We start from the raw sequence: 26,091 nt of genomic DNA on the forward strand, positions 1-26,091 counted from the left end.
CAGCTTTTCATTACAACACTTCCAACTATAAGCTCGTTGTGGGCAGGGAATGTGTCTACCTACACTGTTGTAATGTCTTTCCCAAAAGCGCTTAGCACAGCTCTTTGAACACAGTAAGTGCTCAATAAATTCCATTGATGATGATGATGATTAATAACACTTTTCTCTGGAGAAAGTTGGTTCTGATTTATGACGTTTTAACTTAAGACACAGGCTCCAGGCACCAATTGTATTGTAAGTCAGAGGCCAGCATATTGTGAAGAGTCCCAGAAAATCAATGGTATTTACTGAGCACTTACTGTGTGCAGAGCACTGTACTAAGCACTTGGGAAAGTACAAAACAACAGAGTTGGTGGAGCTGTTCTCTGTCAAGAGGGAGAGACAGATGCACGTTAAAGTAAATTACAGATTTTTTAAAATGGCATTTGTTGAGCATTCACTGTGTGCCAGGCACTGTACTAAGCGCTGGTTTAGATAGAAGATAATCAGGTTGGGGCTCACAGTCTCAATCCCCATTTTACACATGAGGTAACTGAGGTACGGAAAAATTAAATGACTGGCCCAAGGTCACCCGGCAGACAAGACGAGAAGCAGCGGGGAGTAATGGATGGAGCACGGACCTGGGGGTCAGCAGGTCATGGGTTCTAATCCCGACTCCACCACATATCTGCTGGGTGACCTTGGGCAAGTCACTTCACTTCTCTGGGCCTCACTTCTCTCATCTATAAAATGAGGATTTAAGAGTGTGAACTCCATGTGGGACAGAGACTGTGTCCAACATGACTTCCTTGGCACAGTGCTTGGCACATAGTAAGCACTTAGCAAGTACCATTATTATTATTATTATTATTATTAAGTGGTGGAGGCAGGATTAGAACCCAGCTCCTCTGACCCCTAGGCCCATACTCCTTCAGCTTAGCCACACCGCTCTTCAATATGAACACGGACCTAAGTGCCGGAGGGCGGAGGATGGGGAGAAAAAAGGGGATAAATCCAAGTGCGAGGGTGATGCATAAGGGAGAGGAAATGGGGAAATGAAGGCTTAGTCAGGGAAGGCCTTTTGGAGGAGATAACGGGGCTCAATCAATCAATCAATCATATTTATTGAGTGCTTACTGTGTGCAGAGCCCCCTTCCCCAGCCTTACCTCCTTCCCTTCCCCACAGCACCTGTATATATGTTTGTACATATTTATTACTCTATTTATTTTACTTGTACATATCTATTCTATTTATTTTATTTTGTTAATATGTTTGGTTCTGTTCTCTGTCTCCTCCTTCTAGACTGTGAGCCCGCTGTTGGGTAGGGACCGTCTCTAGATGTTGCCAACTTGGACTTCCCAAGCGCTTAGTACAGTGCTCTGCCCACAGTAAGCGCTCAATAAATACGATTGATGATGATGATGATGATACTGAGCACTTGGGAAGTACAAGTTGGCAACATATAGAGACAGTCCCTACCCAACAGCAGGCTCACAGTCTAGAAGGGGGAGACAGAGAACAAAACCAAACATATTAACAAACATATTAACAAGTAAAATAAATAAATAAATAGAGTAATAAATATGTACAAACATATATACATATATACAGGTGCTCAATTCTTCCCTCACTTTCCCAGTTGGCCCCCAATATTTAATACCCCCACCACGTTTCATTCCCCCACGGACTGTGCTGTCCCCTTCCTCCTGATCGTGTCTTCTAACTCTCCTGGACTCTCCCAGGAGCTCAGCACAGTGCTCCGCACACAGTAGGAGCTCACTAAATACGACCGACTGACGGATTCCCCTTTCACTCGAAGCCCCGTTGGCAGAGAAACCACTTCAAACGTCGAAATCGGAAGCCGGTTCTCCAGGCTTTATTTTACATTTCCCACTAAATATATGTACAAGACATACATTTTCGCTTCAGTGCAATACAGAGTAACGTTGCATCGGTACAAACTGTTGAACATTTCTTAAAAAAATGGAAATAAAGCACTTAACCGGGGCTTACAGCTAAGCATGTAGAGTGGTATCTCTCACTGCTCAAATGGCACGATGCTAACATTATCTGAACTGTCGCCTCTTGCACTCTTAGACTGCATCATTTTTCAAAAACTGAAATTTGAAACAACACAGAAACCCGGCGGACCGTAGCTCTTCTCTCCGCTTCCCCGCACACCCAACCCTGTAGACACCCAAACTTACCGTTTTCTACCACGGATGGGACGGGAGCCTGGACGTGATGAGGAACTAAAGGATCTGAGATATCAAACGTCAGTAACAAACAGGGATTAGCATTGCTTTAAATAGCATTTCTTCACAGTGATATATCAGAAAGGTTGGAAGACGGCCTAAAATGTCTCCCACCTTTTCTATTTCATTTGTCTGCAAAAAATCGGTTACTTCGTTATAAAATTACAAACACACTCTAGAAGGACCTGCAGGTCTAGTGAGGGTAGAAAAAGTTATCGGTTAGACATCGAAAATGAGGATGGGGGAAGACACGGGACTGATGTGGGTTTGGGAATCACTGAGTAGAAGAGAAGCATCGCACGGGTACCTAACAGACGTCTAACAAACCAACGCAGAAGTCTAATTGTTTATTAATACGGGTGGAAGGGGAGAGGCGCGGAATGAACTCGACGTTTGGAAAGACGCTCTCGGGAGTTCACTTTTGATCTCCGTGTTGGCACTTGGAGGAACGCTCCGGCTTCCGAAGGCCCGAACGGGGAGAGAGGAGCAAACCGGCCCTCGTGCCTGGCTGAATTGGAGACTCCTCACCGAGTTATTGGACGTTCCCGCCGAATTGCACACGCATGCTCCAGTCACCCGGCGAGGGGAGGGGCCCCGCTTCAGGCCACCTCTTCGCTGGACCTCGTCTCCGACTTCAGCCTCACAAATTCCCTGGCCACGTCATCGTGGGTCCTGTGGGAGAGGATCCTCAGGATGGTCCAGCCTGTCTCGTCCATGGAGACGCTCCTGAGGAGAGGGTACCACGCTCCCACGCTCCCCTTCTCCGCCACGTCCTGGAGCTGGATCACGGTCATGCCGATGATGCGGTCCTCTCTGGCGAAGCAGTAGTCCTTCACCGACAGGTGAAGCTCGTAGGACGCCGGCTGGTCCTCGCTGCCCAGGACGCTGTGTGGACGGCAGATGGGGGAGCGTGAAGGAGGCCGCTCTCTCCCATCCACCGAGGGGCCCGAGCTCCGGACTTTGATCCCCACGCCGCTGGGAGAGAGACAGGCCCTGCTGTTCTCATACTTTAGAGGGCCCTGGGCTGTCGTTGGCCTAACTGGATCGTAATTCGATCGACAGCACGTCCAGTTTCCGGACGGAGAGGGAGAATTGTTCACGGCAACACTTAGGGACGCTGTCCTTATCAGCTCTCCTCCCCTGACTGAACGTCCTTTGGCAGGGAATGGGCCTGTTTGTCGTTCTTAGTAAAGTGCTCTGCACACGGCAAGCGCTCAATAAGTACGATCGAATCGAATCGGTCTGGAGTCGTTCCCCCACACCCTGCCCCGCTTCCCTCCCCAACCGGCCGCCCGCCCCCGTGACTCACAACTGGAAGGTCTCGTTGTACTTGGGGGACCAGGTGTTGCTCTTGGTTTTGGTGCCCTGCTTCCGTTTCCTGTCCCCGAGGTTGGGCCCCAGGATGCACACCTCCACGAAGGGGCGGAACATGGCGGTGGTCTGCCAGTTCAGGTCGCTGATGGCCACGACTGAAAAGGAGGGGACGAGAGAAGGGCCTCTGGCCTCGGGGCCGGGGGACCTCGGTCCTCCCGCCCACGGGGTTGGGCTCCGGGGACTCATCCCGGCGTGGCTTACTATGTGCCAAGCACCGTTCTAAGCACTGGGGTAGATAGAGGGTAATCAAGTTGTCCCACGTCGGGCTCACAGTTTTAATCCCCATTTTCCAGATGAGGTAACTGAGGCAGAGAGAAGTTAAGGGACTTGCCCAAGGTCACACAGCAGGCAAATGGCAGAGGTGGGAGTCGTCTGTCCCGCCATCAACCCCCAGCCCACGTCCTTCCCCTGGCCTGGAATGGCCTCCCTCCATACATCCACCAAATTAGCTCTCTTCCTCCCTTCAAAGCCCTACTGAGAGCTCCCCTCCTCCAGGAGGCCTTCCCAGAGTGAGCCCCCTTTTTCCTCTCCTCCTCCCCATCCCCTCGCCCTACCTCCTTCCCCTCCCCACAGCTCTTGTATATATATTTGTACAGATTTATTACTCTATTTATTTGACTTGTCCATATTTACTATTCTATTTATTTTGTTAATGACGTGCATCTAGCTTTAATTCTATTGGTTCTGACGATTTTGACACCTGTCTACATGTTTTGTTTTGTTGTCTGTCTCCCCCTTCTAGACTGTGAGCCCTTGTTGGGTAGGGACCATCTCTATATGTTGCCAACTTGTACTTCCCAAGTGCTTAGTACAGTGCTCTGCACACAGTAAGCGCTCAATAAATACGACTGAACGAATGAATTAGAACCCATGTCTTCTGACTCCTAAGCCCGTGCTCTTTCCACTAAGCCACGCGACAGTAGCTGGGATGGTAGAAATTGGGGAGGAAGAAAGTTTTGTAGAGGAGGTTGGATTTTGGAGGGCACTGAAGATGGGGGAGAGCTGTGGGCTGACAGGTAATAATAACCGTTATGGTTTTTGTTAAGCACTGCAATCATTGAGTCATATTTATTGAGCGCTTACTGTGTGCAGAGCACTGTACTAAGCGCTTGGGAAGTACAAGTTGGCACTTCCTACATGCCAAGCATTATGAGAGATCCAAGTTGATCTGGGAGGCCACACAGTCCCTGAATAATAGTTGAGGGGGCATAATAATTATTTTTAGGTGGATTCAACTATCATCTCTACGCTGATGACACCCAGATCTACATCTCTGCCCCTGCTCTCTCCCCCTCCCTCCAGGCTCGCATCTCCTCCTGCCTTCAGGACATCTCCATCTGGATGTCCGCCCGCCACCTAAAGCTCAACATGTCGAAGACTGAGCTCCTTGTCTTCCCTCCCAAACCTTGTCCTCTCCCTGACTTTCCCATCTCTGTTGACGGCACTACCATCCTTCCCGTCTCACAAGCCCGCAACCTTGGTGTCATCCTCGACTCCGCTCTCTCATTCACCCCTCACATCCAAGCCGTCACCAAAACCTGCCGGTCTCAGCTCCGTTGCGGAGCTGCAATGTTGCATTGCCAAGATCCGCCCTTTCCTCTCCATCCAAACCGCTACCCTGCTAATTCAAGCTCTCATCCTATCCCGTCTGGACTACTGCACTAGCCTTCTCTCTGATCTCCCATCCTCGTGTCTCTCTCCACTTCAGTCCATACTTCATGCTGCTGCCCGGATTATCTTTGTCCAGAAACGCTCTGGACATATCACTCCCCTCCTCAAAAACCTCCAATGGCTACCGATCAATCTGCGCATCAGGCAGAAACTCCTCACCCTGGGCTTCAAGGCTCTCCATCCATCACCTCGCCCCCTCCTACCTCACCTCCCTTCTCTCCTTCTACTGCCCAGCCCGCACCCTCCGCTCCTCCACCACTAATCTCCTCACTGTACCTCGCTCTCGCCTGTCCCGCCATCGACCCCCGGCCCACGTCATCCCCCGGGCCTGGAATGCCCTCCCTCTGCCCATCCGCCAAGCTAGCTCTCTTCCTCCCTTCAAGGCCCTGCTGAGAGCTCACCTCCTCCAGGAGGCCTTCCCAGATTGAGCCCCTTCTTTCCTCTCCCCCTCGTCCCCCTCTCCATCCCCCCGCCTTACCGCCTTCCCCTCCCCACAGCACCTGTATATATGTATATATGGTTGTACATATTTATTACTCTGTTTATTTATTTATTTATTTATTTTACTTGTACATTTCTATCCTACTTATTTTATTTTGTTGGTATGTTTGGTTCTGTTCTCTGTCTCCCCCTTTTAGACTGTGAGCCCACTATCGGGTAGGGACTGTCTCTATGTGATGCCAATTTGTACTTCCCAAGCGCTTAGTACAGTGCTCTGCACATAGTAAGCACTCAATAAATACGATTGATTGATTGATTGATTAAATCTGTGTGGGAAATAGTCTGTTGGGCACAGGACAATTGAGAAAAGACAAGAGTTCAAACTTTCTTGAGGGTGAAATAATCATCATAATCATAATAATAGTAAGTCCCTGAATAATAGTTGAGGGGACGTAATAATTATTTTTAGGTGGATTTAAATCTGTGTGGGAAATAGTCTGTTGGGCATAGGACAATTGAGAAAAGACAAGAGTTCAAACTTTCTTGAGGGTGAAATAATAATCATAATCATAATAATAGTAAGTAACAATAATAATGGTATTGTTAAGCACTGACTCTGTTCCAGGCACTGTACTAAGCACTGGGGTGGATACAAGCAAATCAGGTTGGACACAGTCCCTGTCCCACATGGGGCTCACAGTCTCGGTCCCCATTTTACAGATGAGGGAACTGAGGACCAGGGAAGTGAAGTGACTTGTCCAAGGTCACACAGCAGACAAGTGTGCTGTGTGAAGAGGGAAGCGGCGTGGCTCAGTGGAAAGAGCCCGGGCTTTGGAGTCAGAGGTCATGGGTTCGAATCCCAGTTCCACCACATGTCTGCTGCGTGACCTTGGGCAAGTCACTTAACTTCTCGGAGCCTCAGTTCCCTCATTTGTCAAATGGGGATGAAGACTGTGAACCCCACGTGAGACAACCCGATCACCTTGTATCCCCCCACAGCGTTTAGAACAGTGCTTTGCACATAGTAGGCGCTTAACAAATGCCATCATTGTTATTATTAAGTGGCGGAGGTGGGATTAGAACCCATGACCTTCTGAGTCCCAGGCCTGTGCTTTAGCCACTACGCCCTGTATGTAGCTCGCTGGCAAAGGGGAAGGAAGACCAGGGACTGAACCCCCATTTTACAAACATGGAAACAAAGGCTCAGAGAAGTGAAGTGATTTGCCTGAGCTGTCCCAGCAGACAAGCGGTGGAGGCAGGATTAGAACCCAGGTCCTCTGATTCCCAGGTCTAGACTCTTTCTATTAGGCCACGCTGCTTTAAATGGAGATCACCATGGGGGACAGTGGGGAAGGGGGCAGAGAGCAACAATCAGCCTGGGGAGAGGAAGCAGCACAGGCTTGGGAGTCCCGGCTCCGCCCGTTGTCTTCTGTGTGTCCTTGGACAAGTCATTTTACTTCTCTGGGCCTCATTTACCTCATCTGGAAAATGGGGATTGAGACTCTGAGCCCCACGTGGGACACAGACCATGTCCAACCCGATTTGCTTCTGTCCACCTCAGCGTTTTAGTACAGAGCCTGGAACAGAGTCAGTGCTCAATAAATACCACAGTTATTATTATTATCTGACACTGTCAGTTTCTCCTCTGATCACTGCCTTATATTGTACATATTTATTTATATTTATGTACACTGTACATATTTATTACTCTATTTATTTATTTATTTATTTTACTTGTACACTTCTATCCTATTTACTTTATTTTGTTGGTATGTTTGGTTTTGATCTCTGTCTCCCCCTTTTAGACTGTGAGCCCACTGTTGGGTAGGGACTGTCTCTATGTGTTGCCAATTTGTACTTCCCAAGCGCTTAGTACAGTGCTCTGCACATAGTAAGCGCTCAATAAATACGATTGATTGATTGATTGATTGCCTTTCCCCAAATGCAGCTGGGCGTCTTACCTTTCACGGTGACCTTGTGTTCCCCGGTCCCTGGGACGGTCGTGAGGTCCACCTGGACGGATATCTGACCCACCGAGTTGTTGGGGGAGCGACCTGGAGGGGAAAGAGTCAATCAATCAATCAATCAATCAATCGTATTTATTGAGCGCTTACTATGTCCACAACAAACCACTCGAGGCAATTTCTGCGGCTCTCGACGTTCCGCGACGATCCAATACGGCCGGATCGCGCTATCCCGGTCGAAAGAAACCGGAACCTGCGGTTGCCTAGGTGAAGGATTTTAAGTTGATTTTTCCTTCGGAAGGAAATGTCATGTTTTCCAAACCATTCATCACTAACTCTAGCAATTGTGCATTACCTTGACATTCAATCTTCCCTTCCTTGAATAACAGTTGAGGGGACAAAAGGATTTTTTAGTTGGACTTAAAACTGTGCACGAAATACTCTGTTGGATGTAGAATGGTTGAGTAAGGAAAAGAGCTCGAACTTTCTTATGGGGGTGAACACAATGCACAGTAATAATAACTGCAGTATCTGTTAAGCACTTATTATGTACCAGACACTGTACTAAGCGCTTGGGTAGATGTAAGATAGTTGGGTTGGACACAGTCCCTGTCCCCTAATAATAATAATAATTGTATTATTTGTTAAACACTGACTATGAGCCAAGCACTCTACTAAGTGTTGAGGTAGATACAAGATAATCAGGTCGGACACAGTCCCTGTCCCACAAATGGCTCATAGTCTTAATCCCCATTTTACGTATTTATTCATTCAATCATATTTATTGAGCACTTACTGTGTGCAGAGCACTGTACTAAGCGCTTGGGAAGTACAGGTTGGCAACATATGAGATAACTGAGGCACAGAGAAGTGAAGTGACTTGCCTAGGGTCACACAGCAGACAAGTGGCAGAGCTGGGATTAGAACCCAGGTCCTCCAACTCCCAGGCCCATGTTTTTCCCTTAGGCCAAGCTGCTTCTCAGTGTAAATCTCCCCATTTTACAGATGAGGTAACTGAGGCACAGAGAAGTGAAGCGACTCTCCCAAGGTCACCCAGCAGACAAGTAGGAGAGCCAGGATTAGAACTCATTAGGCCATGCCTTCAACAATAATAACTGTGGTATTCACTAAGCACTTACTATGTTCCGGGCGCTGTACTAAGTGCTGGGGTGCATGCTCATCAGGTTGGACAAAATCCATGACCCATGTGGGCCTCACAGATGAGGTAACTGAGGCCCAGAGAAGTGACTTGCCCAAGGTCACACAGCAGACAGGTGGTGGAGCCCGGATTAGGACCCAGGGCCTTCAGATTTCCAGGCTCATGCTCTATCCACGAGGCCACGCTACATGAGAAGCAGCGTGGCTCAGTAGAAAGAGCACGCGCTTTGGAGTCAGAGGTCATGGGTTCAAATCCCAGCTCTGACACTTAGCTGTGTGACTTTGGGCAAGTCACTTCACTTCTCTGGGCCTCAGTGACCTCATCTGTAAAGTGGGGATTAAGACTGTGAGCCCCCCGTGGGACAACCTGATCACCTTGTAACTTCCCCAGTGCTTAGAACAGTGCTTTGCACGTAGTAAGTGCTTAATAAATGCCATTATTATTATGATTCACATAGAGAGAACCTGCTCAGCTTCAATCCTGGAAGGGTATGCCCAGCCCCCTGAGAGACAATGGAGCCCCACTAATCTCCAGTGTGTATCCTGATCACCTTGTAACTTCCCCAGCACTTGGAACAGTGCTTTGCACATAGTAAGCACTTAATAAATGCCATTATTATTATTATCCGGCCATCTGGGGTCGGTGGTCTTATCCCACCCCTCGCCTCTTGGCCACAGCCCCGGCCCTGAGAGGATGGTGTTCAGAGGCTCAGATGAGCCATATTTCAGGAAGACCAAGGTTCCCCCCACCTCGATCGTGCTCCCATGACATTTGCTTTCACCCCCAAAACAACATTCTAGGGTCCGGCCAGTTGGCCGGAAGACCAGAGGCAAATTCCAGAGGCACCGGAGAGAGATGGACCTTCTCCCGCGTCAAAAACCAGAAGGGAGAATTGCCAACAGAAAAGGAAGCAGAGCCTGTTGTGCGGCGTTCTCCAAGTTCTTCTTCCTGTTCTGTTGGAATATGCCCAACTTTGAGGGCAAATCCATCTCGTCGGCAGGATGGAACGGAGCAGAGACCTTAGACGCTCATCTGACCTCTCCCCTCTGTGGGATTACGGTTTCTTTAACTTCCACAAACACAAAGTTGAGGAAAACAGGCTCTGACAGAGAGCGGTTAGGCGATTAATCTTTGCCCATCTAATCTAAATCACATTATCTGTTTCCCGAAGAAAAAAAAATCTATAGTTATTACACTGGGGTTTTGAACGTTTTTCTCAGCCTGATCGTGTATAAATATTCAAAAGGACCCTTAATATAATGAAGTGGCAGTCAGGAAGACCTTTCCCGATGATGAATTGGGTCAATTCTGAGAAACATATTTTACGCCGGCTTTTTAACAGTAAGTATAACCCTTGTCTTGGAAAAGGAATAAGCCAAACTGCTCAGTTGAAAGGCTCAACTACAGTTACTCTTTGAACCTCAGAAGAGAGATTTGATTATCATGATTGCAGAAGGCCAAATTATTTCTACTTGGCTACAGGGTGGCAGATGAAAACATTTCTGTTGTGTGGAATTTCGGCCGGGGAGAAGGGCCTTTCATTTTCAGGCCTTTCGTAGCTTTATGGATCATAGATTTGCCCCTTTTGGATTCAGCTTTAGCTGCTGACAGTGGAGAAAGAATCTGAATATTACTGGGTTCTTCTGTTCTTTCCATTTCTCAAAATCATCTGGTCAGTCGGCAATATGTATATTATTCATTCATTCATTCACTCATTCATTCAATCGTATTTATCGAGCGCTTACTGTGTGCAGAGCACTGTACTAAGCGCTTGGGAAGTACAAGTTGGCAACATATAGAGACGGTTCCTACCCAACAGCGGGCTTACAGTCTAGAAGAGGGAGACTGGCAACAAGACAGAACATATTGACAAAATAAAATAAATAGAATAAATATGTACAAATAAAATAAATAAATAAATAGAGCAATAAATACGAACAAACATATGTACATATATACATATATTACCGACTGACTGGATAACTTTGAAAAATGGAAGAAGAAAGGAACAGATGAGCGAAGATATATAGATATATATATATATATATACATGTACACACAAGAATACACCCACCCACCCACAAAGACACACACAGAGATATACACACACATATATATATATATAAATATATTATCACATATAATATGTGATATATGGCATATAAATACATCACAAAGGGCATCTATGGCATATATTTACATATGTATATTCACACAGATCTCTGTGTGTGTGTGTGTGCATGTGTGTGTGAGTGTGTAGAATATTTGTTAAGCATTTACTATGTTCCAGGCACTTGGCTGACACTGGGGTAGATTACAAGCTACCAGTGTTAATCCTCATTTTACAGATGAGGGAACTGAGGCCCAGAGAAGTTAAGCGACTTGCCCAAGGCCACACAACAGACAAGTGGTGGAGCCAGGATTAGAACCTAGGTCTTCTTACTCCCAGGCCTGTGCTATTCCCCATCTGTTTGGTGCCAACTGTGTGCAGAGCAACAAATTGGGCACCAGTTACCGTTGAACTGGGTAAGAAAATAACCCTACTTTATACTCGCCCTAAATTTGACTTTGCCTCAGTCTTGGTTTTCATTAATGTAAAAAGAATCATTCCACATCCAGCAGTTCTGTACATTGTTGATTATTGGAAAGGGACTGAAGAGAGGAAGTGTCTTGCCCAGTCCCAGCTTTCTTCTAAGTCCCGGGCCTCATCAATTTTAAATGGAACCGTAATCCCTTTGGAGTTTGATTTCCATTGACAGCTAGAGAAGAGTAGCATCTGGTGCTACTCAATAGAGGGGAGGGAGAGGGAGAGGGTGGGAAGGAAGGAAAGAGAAAGGAGGGGGAGAAAAGCAAGAGGGTAGAAGGCAGAGGAAGCAGAGAGAGGAAGGGAGGGAGGGAGAAAGGAAAGAAAGAAGAGAGAAGGGGGAAGGAGACAGAAAGAGAAGAAAGGAGGAAGAGTGGCAGAGGAGAGAGAAGGAGAGGAAGGAGAGAGGGGAAAGAGAGGGTAGAGGAAGGGAGGAAGAGGGGCAGAGGAGAGAGGAGGGGAGGGAGAGAAAGAGATGGAAAAGAAGAGAGGTGAGAGAGGAGAGAAGAGAGGAAGAGGGGCAGAGGAGAGGGAGGAGAGACAGGAAAGAGGATAAGGAAGAGAGACAGAGGAGAGAGAATGAGGGGAAGGAGAGAGGAAGAGAGGCAGAGGAGAGGTGAGGGGAGGGAGAGAAAGGGAGACAAGGAGAGAGGAGAGAGAACGAGAGGAAGGAGAGAGGAAGGGAGGAAGAGAGGCAGAGGAGAGGTAAGGAGGAGAGGGAAAGGGAGAAGAGGAGAGAGAGGAGGGAGAGAGGGACAGAAAGGATCCTTTCATAGTTCTCTTAGGCATGAAGGGGGCTTGTAAAGCTCTTGAAGAATGCCCAACTATAGTAAATAGCGTTTGAATGGAATCACAGTGAATTGCAAGGATAAATTCTCCATTATCTATGGACTGGGAAATTAAGGAACTGATTATTGGAGGAAGAGGCACTTTGGGTTTAGCATGAAGCATGGGCTCTGTCTGTCCGGGGAAAGCTGCTTTTGGACGGAGAATGTGCGGAGAAGCCAGGTCCCATTGGCTTGTCCTCTCAGACAGTGCCTCTGCTAGGGACGCCAGGTGGAATGGGAAGACAGGGTCCCTGACTAACTCCTCCTTTTCCCTAACCGCTCTCCTCTTCACGTCGATGAACTCAGCTCAGTCCCCTATGCACCCTTTAATCATCTGATATTCACCCCACTCCCAGTCCCACAACCCTTACATATATTTCCTTACACTCGGGAATTTCCCCCATCTCATTTATTTCACTGTCAATCTCCCCCATAGACTGAAAACTCCTGTGGGCAGGAACCAGGAATATCAACTCTGTTGTACTGTACTCTCCTAAGTGCTTTAGTATAATGCTGTGCACACAGAAAGCACTCAAAAAATACCACTGATCGATTAATTGACTGATTGATTGATTGATTGAAGGGTTCAGCGTTAGTGTGGCTTAATTGATAGAGTATGGGGCAGAGAGTCAGAAGATCCTGGGTTCTAATCCCAGCTCTGCCACATGTCTGCTGTGCATCCTTGGGCAAGTCACTTAACTTCTCTGTGCCTCGGTTACTTTGTCTGTAAAATGGGGATTAAGACAGTGAGTTCCAATGTGGGGCTAGTGGAGTGTGGACGCAGAGGGAAGAGGGGCCAGAAAATGATGCCTGCAGGCAATATTCCCATTAACCTAAGTTCCTTCCAAGCAGATCTGGGCGAAACCCTGAATTTTCCACAGGAAAATTCCTTAAAAGAAAAAAATAAAAACAAACCTGCATTCCCCAGGCGGATGTGAACTCATTCTTCTCCGAGTGCAATCTGTTTACACCTACCGTATCTACCCATATTTTATTGATGTGAAAGCAGAATTACTGGTTCCGTCTCCATCCTGCTGCCACTTTATTGAAATTCACTGCTGTTTGTGCTTGCATCTATCACTCTGGCAGAAAAATATGTGTCCCCATCCAGCCCAGAGAGGGCATACATTCTGGCCAGTCAATCAATCAATCAATCGTATTTATTGAGCGCTTACTGTGTGCAGAGCAGTCAGCGTGTACCTCAGTGGCATGGGGAGTCCCTGACCCTACTTGACACGCAGAGATGAGTGGGGGTCACACAAATCCCCTGTCCTTGAAGGAAGTTGGGAGGGGACTGTTGGGGAGCAAGGTTCAGAGGAAAACCAGGCCCTCCCACCCCCTAATTCCTAAGCCCACGTGAGGATTCAAAAAACACAATGGTGGAAATGAAGACGACCGAATATCCACAGAGCTGAATGGCCAAACCCCGTAAATCTGGGACACTTAGTACGTGGCCTGAGAGGTTTATTAGGGGACCTTATTAGAGGGAGAGGGGCAATCTAGGCCATATATAGGCCATATAGGCCATATTGTCCCTGGCGACTGCCGGGAGGAAGTGAGGGCTTTTACCCCACAGCTTTATGAGGGAGAAGAGGAAAAGGGAGGCCACTAAAGATGTGGAAGATGGCCAGGGGAGACAATGGCTGGCAGTGAGGTTTGTGGGGCTGGAGCAGTGAGCCCAGGCAACATTGCAAAAAGAACTGAGAAGCAGCATGGCTCAGTGGAAAGAGCACGGGCTTTGGAGTCAGAGGTCGTGGGTTCAAATCCTGGCTCTGCCAATTGTCAGCTGTGCGACTTTGGGCAAGTCACTTAACTCCTCTGTGCCTCAGTTCCCTCATCTGCAAAATGGGGATTGACTGTGAGCCCCACATGGGACAACCTGATCACCTTGTATCCCCCCCAGCGCTTAGAACAGTGCTTTGCACACAGTAAGCGCTTAACAAGTACCATCATCATCATCATCATCAACTGAGGCGGGAGGATCAGGAAGTGAACTTTCACGCCCAGAACAAGGAGCTTCACGCGGACATCTTCTCGGGGTAGAGACTCTGCCCGTGTTATCTGATGTGGGGGAATTTTGCATTATTATTAGGAATCCTTTTGTACATTTTGCTTATGATTCGATAGTTTCGGAACTGGTGGGCTCTACGATTCCTTTAGCGGGATCCAACACAGAACAAAACTAGGTAAATTCACATTTTGAATAAAGACTTTGCAGGCGCTGGTCATGAAAATACTCCCTGAACACTAGCCCTCTGCTAGATCTGTCTGTCTACCCTCCTCTCATTCATTCATTCAATCGTATTTATTGAGCACTTACTGTGTGCAGAGCACTGTACTAAGCGCTTGGGAAGTACAAGTTGAGCCCACTGTTTCTAGACTGTGAGCCCACTGTTTCTAGACTCTCCTTCCCACACTAGGCAAGTCACTTACTCTGAGAGGTCTGTGTGTCTATGAATTTCTTTAACAAGGTGTCGGTAGTCTGCGTGTACAGGTTGAGTGCGTAGCGGAGGGACTGCAGGTCCGGGCTCTTTTCCAGAAAGTTCTTTTTCAGTCCACTTCCTCCGGCGTGGAAATATTGCTGCAGAAATGCATACAGAGGGGCAGGGTCAGGGGGATCTGGGAAACCAGCGTCAGGAAATAAGAAACGGTTTCCATTTGGAAGAGAAGGGCTATTTTGGTGGCACCACGAGTCCCTGGGCACTCAACTGGGACCTGCGGTCCAAAGTAACTCGAACCTGGCCTGTGGAAGTTGAGGGGGTCTGGGAGATTGGAGAGTAGGAAGGAAGGAAGGAGGGAGGAAGTAGGAAGGGAGGAGGGGGGAGAAAGGAGGTGAAGAAGAAGGGAAGAAGTGGGAAGGAAAAAGGGAGGAGAAAGTGGGAGAAAGAGGAAGTGGTAACAAGAGAGAAGAAGGGAGGAGAAAGGGGAGGAAGGGGAAGCACAACACACCAATAAACGGACACATTCCCTGCCCACCATGAGTTTACAGTCTAGAGGGGGAGACAGACATTAATAGAAATAAATACATGGGCTCTCCTCCTCCCCATCCCCCCTGCCTTACCTCCTTCCCCTCCCCACGGCACCTGTATATATGTTTGTACAGATTTACTACTCTATTTCTTTGACGTGTACGTATTTACTATTCTATTTATTTGGTTAATGATGTGCATCTAGCTTTATTTCTATTTATTCTGATGACTCGACACCTGTCCATACGTTTTGTTTTGTTGTCTGTCTTCCCCTTCTAGACTTTGAGCCCGTTGGGTCGGGACCGTCTCTGTACGTTGCCAACTTGTACTTCCCAAGTGCTTCGTCCAGTGCTCTGCACACAGTAAGCGCTCAATAAATACGATTGAACGAATGAATGAATGCTCTGCACACAGTAAACGCTCAATAAATACGATTGAATGAACGAATGAATGAATGATGGATTTCCTCTCTCCCTTATGCAACACGGGTGAGATACGGATGGCCTGGGTTGTTCCCAGCCAGCCCCATCCTGTCTCAATACATTCTTTCAATTGTATTTATTGAATGCTTACTGGGTGCAGAGTGCTGTACTAAGCGTTCGGAGGAGCACAACGCAACAATAAACGGACACATTCCCTGCTCACCGTGATTTTACAGTCAAAGAGGGGGAGACAGACATTAATAGAAATTAATAAATGACCGATAGGGACATACGTGCTGTGGGCTGGGAGGGGATCAATCAATCAATCGTATTTATTGAGCGCTTACTGTGTACAGAGCACTGTACTAAGCGCTTGGGAAGTACAAATTGGCAACATATAGAGACAGTCCCTACCCATCAGTGGGCTCACAGTCTAAAAACCCGGAAGGCCCAGACACACCTATCTGTACACATAATCATAATAATAATGGCATTTATTAAGCGCTTACTATTCATTCATTCATTCAATCATATTTATTGAGCGCTTACTGAGTGCAGAGCACTGTACTAAGCACTTGAGAAGTACAAGTCGGCAATATACAGAGACGGTCCCTACCCAACAATGGGCTCACAGCCTAGAAGGGGGAGACAGACAACAAAACGAAAGAAGTAGACAGGTGAATTACAGTGCCTGACACAGAGTTAGCACTTAAACACTACAATTATTATTATTATTGTTACAAGGAATGAAGAAAAGAAAAGGCAGAGGGGGTGAATGATGTAGAGAGGAGCCAGAGGATGTATGAAAGGTAGCTTGCCTCTTTCTCCACCACTTACTATGTACAAAGCACTGTTCTAAGCTCTGGGGAGGCTACAAGGTGATCAGGTTGTCCCACGGGGGGCTCACAGTCTTAATTCCCATTTTACAGATGAGGGAACTGAGGCACAGTCCAAAAGCTAATGTGTTCTTAGGGGAAGCAGCATGGCTCAGTGGAAAGAGCCCGGCCTTTGGAGTCAGAGGTCATGGGTTTAAATCCCGGCTCCGCCACTTGTCAGCTGGGTGACTTTGGGCGAGTCACTTCATTTCTCTGGGCCTCTGTTCCCTCATCTGTAAAATGGGGATTAAGACTGTGAGCTCCCTGTGGGACAACCTGATCACCTTGGAACCTCCCCAGCACTTAGAACCACGCTTTGCACACAGTAAGTGCTTAATAAATGCCATCATTATTATTCTTGCCCCTTCACAAACAACTAGCCGGCTCAGTTGTGGCAAATAGGATGTCTTTAAATATAATAGAATGCATAGGTAATATGTAGTTATCGGAAAATATTTTTAAAGAAGGGCTACTAGGATTATTAGTAACAGTGCCCTGAACTACATTTAGTTTAGAGGCCAGAGGTCGGCGGTGAGATAGATGAGATTGAGGTACAGTGAGAGGCCCGGGGATGGAGGTGAACCGTATCCCCCCGGGGCAGGGAGGGGATGAATGCAGCGGTTCAGATGCCCGGAGCCAGCCATCTGGTCGGGCTGCGCATCCTGAATTCCCAGAGCAACCGGAGCGATCGATAACGTCTAATTAACCGCAGACAAGGGACTTCCGGAACAAGGCCGCAGACAGAGATGGATTGCGCCCAGGTGTCTCGCGGGTAGGCGCCGGCCTTGGAAGGATCAATCCTGTGAGCAAAGCAGCTCAAGAGGGAGCGGTGTCTTCGGAGCTAGAGGATTGTGAGGGTTGGAGGGCTTGTTTTGCGGTGGGCTGAGGGGGGGAGGAGGGGGAGGTCAGCCACCTGGGTGGAAGCAGGAGTCGACAACCCAGACTGCAGTGCTTTGCACTTAGTAAGCGCTTAATAAATGCCATCATTATTATTATTATTATTATTATTACTGCACACTTCGCTCCTTTATTGCTACCCTCCTCGCTGTCCCTCCATCTCGTCTATCTCGCCGCCGACCTCTCGCTCACGTCCTGCCTCTGACCTAGAACGCCCTCCCTCTTCATACCCGACAGGCGATTACTCTCCCTCCCTTCAGAGCCTTAGTGAAAGCACATCTCCAACAGGCCTTCCGGGTTTTTAGACTGTGAGCCCACTGATGGGTAGGGACTGTCTCTATATGTTGCCAACTTGTACTTCCCAAGCGCTTAGTACAGTGCTCTGCACACAGTAAGCGCTCAATAAATACGACTGATGATGATGATGATGATGTTGCCAACTTGTACTTCCCAAGCGCTTAGTACAGTGCTCTGCACACAGTAAGCGCTCAATAAATACGATTGATTGATTGACTGACTAAGGCCGATTTTCCTTTTCTTTCATTTCCTTCTGTGTTGCCCTGACTCGCACCCTTTATTAATAATAATAAGAACAATGATGGCATTTATTAAGCGCTTACTATGTGCAAAGCACTGTTCTAAGCGCTGTGGAGGTTACGAGGTGATCAGGTTGTCCCAGGAGGGGCTCACAGCCTTAATCCCCATTTTCCAGATGAGGTCACTGAGGCCCAGAGAAGTGAAGTGATTGCCCAAAGTCACACAGCTGACAATTGGCGGAGCCGGGATTTGAACCGATGACCTCTGACTCCTTAGCCCGGGCTCTTTCCACTGAGCCATGCTGCTTTATTCATCTCATCTCTGTATGTTGCCAACTTGTACTTCCCAAGCGCTTAGTACAGTGCTCTGCACATGGTAAGCGCTCAATAAATATGATTGATTGATTGATTGATTGATTGATCTCCCCTCCCAGCCCCACGGCACTTATGCCCATCATTTATTTATTTGTATTAATCTCTGTCTCCCCTTCTAGACTGTAAGGTCATCTTGGGCAGGGTTGGATGCAGTCCCTGTCCCTCTTTCCTTCATTCAATCGTATTTATTGAGCGCTTACTGTTTGCAGAGCACTGTACTAAGCGCTTGGTCCCAAACCCCATTTTACAGATGAGGTAACCGAGGCACAGACAGGTGAGGTGACTTGTCCAAGGTCCCGCAGCAGACAAGTGGCAGAGCGGGGATAAGAACCCCTGACCTTCTGACCCTCAGGGCCGTGCTCTATCCACAGGGTCATTGTAATAATAATAATAATAATGATGGCATTTGTTAAGCGCTTACTATGAGCAAAGCACTGTTCTAAGCGCTGGGGGGATACAAGGTGATCAGGTTGTCCCACGCGGGGCTCACAGTCTTCATCCCCATTTTACAGGTGAGGGAACTGAGGCTCAAAGAAGTGAAGTGACTTGCCCAAGGTCACACAGCAGGCATGTGGCGGAGCCGGTATTCGAACCCATGACCTCTGACTCCAAAGCCCGGGCTCTTTCCACTGAGCCACGCCGCTTCTCTAGCCACAGTGCTCTGCACATAGGAAGTGTTCAATAAATATGATTGACCCGAGGGGAACGGACACACACATGTAGACATATATGCACACACAGCGGGGAGACACGCAAGTGAGCCCCCCTTTATCTTCAACTCCCCCTCCCCTCCCCATCACCCCGACTCACTCCCTTCGTTCAACCCCCACCCCCACCCCCACCACGTGAGTATATATATGTACGTATCTATAATTCTATTTATTCATATTAATGTATATTTTATATTTTAATGTATATTTTCTGTATACATGTATATATGTTTGTACATATTTATTACTCTATTTATTTATTTATTCATTTTACTTGTACATATCTATTCTATTTATTTTATTTTGTTAGTATGTTTGGTTTTGTTCTCTGTCTCCCCCTTTTAGACTGTGAGCCCACTGTTGGGTAGGGACTGTCTCTACGTGTTGCCAACTTGTACTTCCCAAGCGCTTAGTACAGTGCTCTGCACACAGTAAGTGCTCAATAAATACGATTGATGATGATGATGATGATTTATATTAATGATGTATATATATATATATATATATATATATATATATATACACACACACACATATATATATAATTCTTTTTATTTATATTGATGCCTGTTTTCTTGTTTTGCTGTCTGTCTCCCCCCGTCTAGGCTGGGAGCCCGTTGTGGGCAGGGATTGTCCCTCTTTATTGCTGAATTGTACTTCCCAAGCGCTTAGTCCAGTGCTCTGCACACTGTAAGCCCTCAAATATGATGGAATTAATGAGTACAGGTGGGCAAGGGGAGCACACGGGAGGCCCTTTGGGGGTGAGGACGCGCAGACCCAGCCCCGCCGTACCTTGATGGTGACCAGCACGACCTCCAAGGCGGCACACTGCCTCAGCGTCAGGCCTTTCGCTTCCTCTCGAATCACGTGGTCCTGGAAGACAGGGTAATAATAATAAAAATAATAATAATAATGGCATTTATTAAGCACTTACTATGCACAAAGCACTGTTCTAAGCGCTGGAGAGGTTACAAGCTGATCAGGTTGTCCCACGGGGGGCTCACAGTCTTAATCCCCATTTTGCAGGTGAGGGAACTGAGGCCCAGAGAAGTGAAATGACTTGCCCAAAGTCACACAGCTGACAATGGGTGGAGTCGGGATTTGAACTCATGACCTCTGACTCCAAAGCCCGGGCTCTTTCCACTGAGCCATGCTGCTGGGTAACAACGCGCGGATGAAGCAAACGCGAGTCCGTCGATTTCCCGCCCAAGTTGGCCCTCGGCGGGCATCGAGGGACAAAGGACTCTCCTCTCTCGTGATCTCCCTAGGCCTCGGTGTCCTCATCTGTAAAATGGGGTTAAGATTGCTCCCTCTTAGACTGTGAGCCCCGTGTGGGATGGGGACTGTGTCAGACCTGATTAGCCCACATCTACACCCAGTGTTTGGCACAGTGCTTGGCACGTACTGCACTATTAATAGATGCCATTTAAAATCACAATGGGCGACTGTTAGACAAATTAATCCACCCCTCAGTCCCTCATGTGGAGTCGAACATCTCAACCCAAAGTATCCAGACTCTACATTTATTCATTTATTTATTGTACGCGCTCAATAAATACGATTAAAATGAATTCATTCATTCATTCATTCAATCGTATTTATTGAGCACTTACCTTTTACAGATCATTGTACTAAGCGCTTGGGAAAGTACAATACAATAATAAACAGCAACATTCCCTGCCCACAGTGAGCTTAGTACAGTGCTTTGCACATAGTAAGCACTCAATAAATATGATTGAATGAGCTCACAGTCTAGAGTGGGGGAGACAGACATCAGTATACAGTAAGCGCTCAATAAATACGATTGAATGAATGAATGAATGAATCAGTACAAATAAATAATAATAATAATAATGGCATTTATTAAGCACTTACTATATGCAAAGCACTGTTCTAAGCGCTGGGGAGGTTACAAGGTGATCAGGTTGTCCCACGGGGGGCTCACAGTCTTCATCCCCATTTTACAGATGAGGGAACTGAGGGCCAGAGAAGTGAAGTGACTTGCCCAAAGTCACCCAGCTGACGGAGCCGGGATTTGAACCCGTGACCTCTGACCCCAAAGCCCACGCTCTTTCCACTGAGCCACGTGAGCAAGAATCTGCAGCCAGATATTTTAAGTCACCTGGACCCAATTAACTCTTAGTCTGGGAGCCCCTGGAGAGTCAGGGACTGTATCTGATTGTCGTCTGTGTCTTTTCCCCAGGGTTTAGTTCAGTGCTTTGCACACTGTAGGCGCTTAATAAATACTATTGCAATCACAGGGCTTGGAGTCTCTTGTTTTACTTCTTGAAGGGTGGGAGTTTTGGCCCGGGGTGTCCGTTGGTAAACCGGGGAAGAGCTGAATTCTTTTAGACTGTGAGCCCACTGTTGGGTAGGGACTGTCTCTATATGTTGCCAATTTGTACTTCCCAAGTGCTTAGTACAGTGCTCTGCACACAGTAAGCGCTCAATAAATACGACTGATGATGATGATGAAGGCTACCTTGCCTATTTCTGGTTTCTACCCTGCAGGTGGTTTTAAGCTTCGAACACGTGCTAGAGGATGGTGGCATTTGAGATTGGGTGGGATGAGGAGTGGGTCTCACGGTCTGTGGGAAGCCTAGTTCCTTGAAATGCCATGAGACCACCAAAAAGCCGGTAAACATGGAAGCTACTGCAGGAAACAACAGCCCTGTGGATGTCCACCCACCCCTATACCCCTCACCTCTCCCCGCAACAGAATCAGAATTTCATCCTCTTGATGTTTGCCCATCTACTTTTTATGGGTTTGATTTCCTGTGCTCTATTTTTAGTGTCTTTTTCCATTCCCAGTTCTTCCACTCTCCCTCTGTCTCTTGCTCCTTCGCAGCATCCCTAATTCCCTTCCCGCCAGCCCTGCAGAGTGGCTTCCCACCACCTCCAGGGCCAAAATGCAGCCACGTAGGGATATCACCCGAAAAAAAGAACCTTATTCCTGGCTTTATTTCAGCAGGTCCCCGCCTCTCATGCAAGAGGGTGAACAGCCCTGGGGCCCTTCATTCAACATCCTATTTTTGCTCTAGGACTGTGAATGTGGGAAGCCACAAATCTCAGCGATATTAATTCTGTGCACAGCAGAAATTTCTCAGGAAGTGGCTTCAAGCTCGGAGACACAGAGAAGGGTTACGCACTCTGTCTTCCTGAGAGACTTCACAGGGCTCTTTGAGACCCCCTCCAGGGAAGTAGGGGAAAATTACAGGCTTCTGGGGACAGTAGGAACTCTGGAGCAGGTTTATATCAGGGGAATAATGCATTAATCACAAAAAGTTTTGAATTGGAGGGAGGAAAGGGAGGAAAGAAGGGAGGGGAAAGGAAGAAAGAGTGGAAAGTGCTGGAGATCTCTGCTTTGGATCAGAAAATCCTGTACGGGTAGATGTTAGCAGCCTCAACTTTAGAGCCATCACTTTCCAAAAAATCCAGAGGGCTTTTGGGCCAGGAGTGGGAAGAGCATGGGAGAGAAAAGAGTTTGGGGTGCAGGGGTACGGACCGAGCGGGAGGACACATTCCTTCCAATCAGGTGCTTTCCATCGTGACCGCCCTCTTATCCCTCGAACAAACTGAAAATGGTAGTCAGAGCTTTTGTTTGGAAGCCGCATGGATTACCTCATTGGTGAGGGTCCAAAAACTCTCTCCTCATGGAGGGAACCATCTGGTTAGCTCAGCCCGAGCCCCCTAAGATTGTCTTGCCAGGCTAGAATAGTCCTGTTCACTTCCCATCCCGTAGCCACCCATCTACTCCCTCCCTTCATCCTCCTCTAAGCACTCTGCTCCTCCCCGGGGATGCCATTTTAAGGGACAGAAAAACTTACCAGCCATGAGACCCCTGCGAAGGATAAATGTAAAATAACTCTAAATGCTCCTCCTTTGCTGATCTCTAATTATGGCTGAGGCTGCCCCCGTTTAGAGTGGGATAAACCGGGCTCTCTCTTACCCAGTTATTCTTTTTTTAAATGGTATTTGTTAAGCGCTTACTATGTGCCAGGCACTGTACTAAGCACTGGGGTGGATACAAGCAAGTCGGGTTGGACACAGTCCCTGTCCAATGTGGGGCTCCCAGTTTCAATCTCCACTTCACAGATGAGGTAACTGAGGCACAGAGGAGTGAAGTGACTTGCCCAAGTTCACCCTGCAGGCAAGTGGCAGAGCAGGGATTAGAACCCATGACCTTCTGACTCCCATCTTGCTCTATCCACTCTGCACCCGGCCAAGCCACCCATCTGCAGGGCCTCCATTATACCACCTGCTCTCTCGCATCCAGTGGAAAGCACAATGTGGGCTCCATGGGATCACGTCTTCCCTGCGGACGGGAAAATTCTGCTTTCCAGCACTTAGCTTTGCCCTTGAGCAAAAGAACCGGTCCCCACCCTCAGGAAACTTACGATCCCAAGAGGAAGTTAGGAGAGGCCAAGAGGAGCATGCCACTCATCATCATCATCATCAATCGTATTTATTGAGCGCTTACTGTGTGCAGAGCACTGTACTAAGCGCTTGGGAAGTCAAGTTGGCAACATATAGAGACAGTCCCTACCCAACGGTGGGCTCACAGTCTAAAAGGGGGAGACAGAGAACAAAACCAAAAATACTAACAAAATAAAATAAATAGAATAGATATGTACAAGTAAAATAAATAGAGTAATAAATACGAACAAACATATATACATATATACAGGTGCTGTGGGGAAGGGAAGGAGGTGAGGCGGGGGGGATGGAGAGGGGGAGGAGTGCTGGAGCACTTAGTACAGTGCTCTGCACACAGTAAGTGCTCAATAAATACGATTGAATGAAGGAATGAATAAGCGGTGGGTGGAGCTGAGATGAGAAACAAGGTCTTTCTGTCTCTCAGGTCCAGGCTCTATCCACTAAGAGAAGCAGCGTGGCTCAGTAGGAAAGACCACGGGCTTTGGAGTCAGAGGTCATGGGTTCAAATTCCGGCTCTGCCAATTGTCAGCTGTTTGACTTTGGGCAAGGGACCAGAAGAGGGTTAAATAACAATAAATAATTATGGTACTTGTGAAGCGCTTACTATGTGCCAAGCACTATTCCAAAAACTGGGGTAGATACAACTAAATCAAGTTGGACACAGTCCCTGTTCCCGCTTGTGGCTCACACTCTTAATCCCCATTTTTCAGATGGGTAACTGAGGACCAGAAAGTGAAATGCTTTGCCCAAGGTCACACAGCAGACATGTGGTGGAGCCAGGAATAGAACTCAGGTCCTTCTAACTCCCAGGCTCATGCTCTATCCATTAAGCCACACTGATGATGATGATGGTATTTGTTAAGCGCTTACAATGTGCAAAGCACTGTTCTAAGTGCTGGAGGATACAAGGTGATCAAGTTGCCTCACGTGGGGCTCACAATCTTAAACCCCATTTTAAGGATGTGAAAACTAAGGCACAGGGAAGTTAAGTGACTTGCCCAAAGTCACACAGCCGATAAGTGACGGAGCCGGCATTAGAACCCATGACCTCTGACTCCCAAGCCCGGAATGCAGCCCAGCGCTTAGTACAGAGTCTGGCACTTAACTAATACCAACCTCCTTCCCCCCCGCCTGAAAAAAATCCCCCCAAACCCCCAAATTGAAAAAAGGAGCATTTATACCCCAGATTTAGGATTACAATTAGTCCATCTGAAGGGGTCCAGAAGTAATAAGTGAATCCCTGCTATATTTTTGGGCACAAGCAAGGGAAGAATATGCAAACTGCTATTTCAGAGAATGGAAGGAAGGAAGCTGAATGGTAATAGTTACCTACTGCTTCTCTAAGTCAAGAGGGCAGCAACACTGAGTTATTATTATTATTATTATTATTGTATTTGTTAAGCACTTACTACTTGCCAAGCACTGTTCTAAGCACTGGGTAGATACAGGTAATCAGGTGGTCCCATGTGGGGCATACAATCTTAATCCCCATTTTAAAGATGGGGGAACTGAGGCACAGAGAAGTTAAGTGGTTTGCCCAAGGTCACACAGCAGACTAGTGGCAGAGGCGGAATTAGAACCCATGTCCTCTGACTCTCAAGCCCGTGCGCTTGTCACTAAGGCATGCTGCTTCACATGAGTTCACGTGACACCTCTCCCTCCGACCGCCCCAAGGAGGGGCAGGAATGATTTTGCTTACCTTCAGTTTGGATAATTGTCCGAGATCTTTAGCCGCGCTGAAAATCATCTGAGGCCCCTAGAACCATAAGGGAGAAATGTTAAACACTAGAATGCCAGCCACTGCTGATCAGGGGAGAATCTTCTCTATTTTCGCTATGTTTGGGACTACATTTCTCCTGTCTCATTTTGCCATCCCGAACAAAGGTGGGAATTTCAAGAATTTAAACTCCAAATCTTTAAGTGGGATTCTTGGAATCGTTAAGGAGAGAGGGATACTTTATGCTTAGACACCCGAGGGTCCCAAGCAATGCCATTTCTGCCCCCCACCAGCCTGGAATTGCGTCTCTGACAGAATCACCAAAAGGAGCTTGGAGGAATGGAATAATGGCTTCTCTCCTGGAGAGGCCCCCTCCTCACAGCTACGGATCGACCATACAACACTCCTAACCATTCCCTCTATGTCCTCAACTTTCCTTCTAACAAGCCACCAGCATGATCGTCTCATATATGATGATCATTTCTTTTAGACTCTTCTTTTAGACTGTGAGCCCACCGTTGGGTAGGGACTGTCTCTATATGTTGCCAACTTGTACTTCCCAAGCGCTTAGTACAGTGCTTTGCACACAGTAAGTGCTCAATAAATACAATTGATTGATTGATTGATATATCTCACCACCGAACTCTCGCTCAAGTCCTGCCTCTGTCCCAGAATACCCTCCCCCATCATATCCCATCATATCCGACAGACGATCCCTCTCCCCACCTTCTAAGCTTTACTGAAGGCCATATGTATATATGTTTGTACATAGTTATTACTCTATTTATTTATTTATTTATTTTATTTGTACATATCTATTCTATTTATTTTATTTTGTTAGTATGTTTGGTTTTGTTCTCTGTCTCCCCCTTTTAGACTGTGAGCCCACTGTTGGGTA

General features: G+C 47.3%; 1 protein-coding gene across 3 annotated transcripts in view; it reads right to left on the bottom strand.

The window, feature by feature from the left end:
- Positions 1-1,841: 1,841 nt before the first annotated feature.
- The window catches only part of UNC13C (unc-13 homolog C), a 217,730-nt gene continuing 193,480 nt past the window's right edge, over positions 1,842-26,091 (bottom strand). For 2 of the 3 annotated variants that reach the window (XM_038750270.1, XM_038750272.1), the window contains 6 exons: positions 25,176-25,232; positions 19,832-19,912; positions 14,689-14,836; positions 7,683-7,775; positions 3,545-3,704; positions 1,842-3,120 (listed from right to left, as the gene is read on the bottom strand). In XM_038750270.1, the coding sequence (XP_038606198.1) occupies positions 2,835-3,120; positions 3,545-3,704; positions 7,683-7,775; positions 14,689-14,836; positions 19,832-19,912; positions 25,176-25,232 (825 nt within the window). In that variant the 3' untranslated portion in view covers positions 1,842-2,834. The remainder of the gene's footprint in view (positions 3,121-3,544; positions 3,705-7,682; positions 7,776-14,688; positions 14,837-19,831; positions 19,913-25,175; positions 25,233-26,091) is intronic. The other variant, XM_038750271.1, reaches the window with a different exon arrangement.

Source organism: Tachyglossus aculeatus, chromosome 8, assembly GCF_015852505.1.
Source record: "Tachyglossus aculeatus isolate mTacAcu1 chromosome 8, mTacAcu1.pri, whole genome shotgun sequence".
NCBI classification, from domain to species: domain Eukaryota; kingdom Metazoa; phylum Chordata; class Mammalia; order Monotremata; family Tachyglossidae; genus Tachyglossus; species Tachyglossus aculeatus.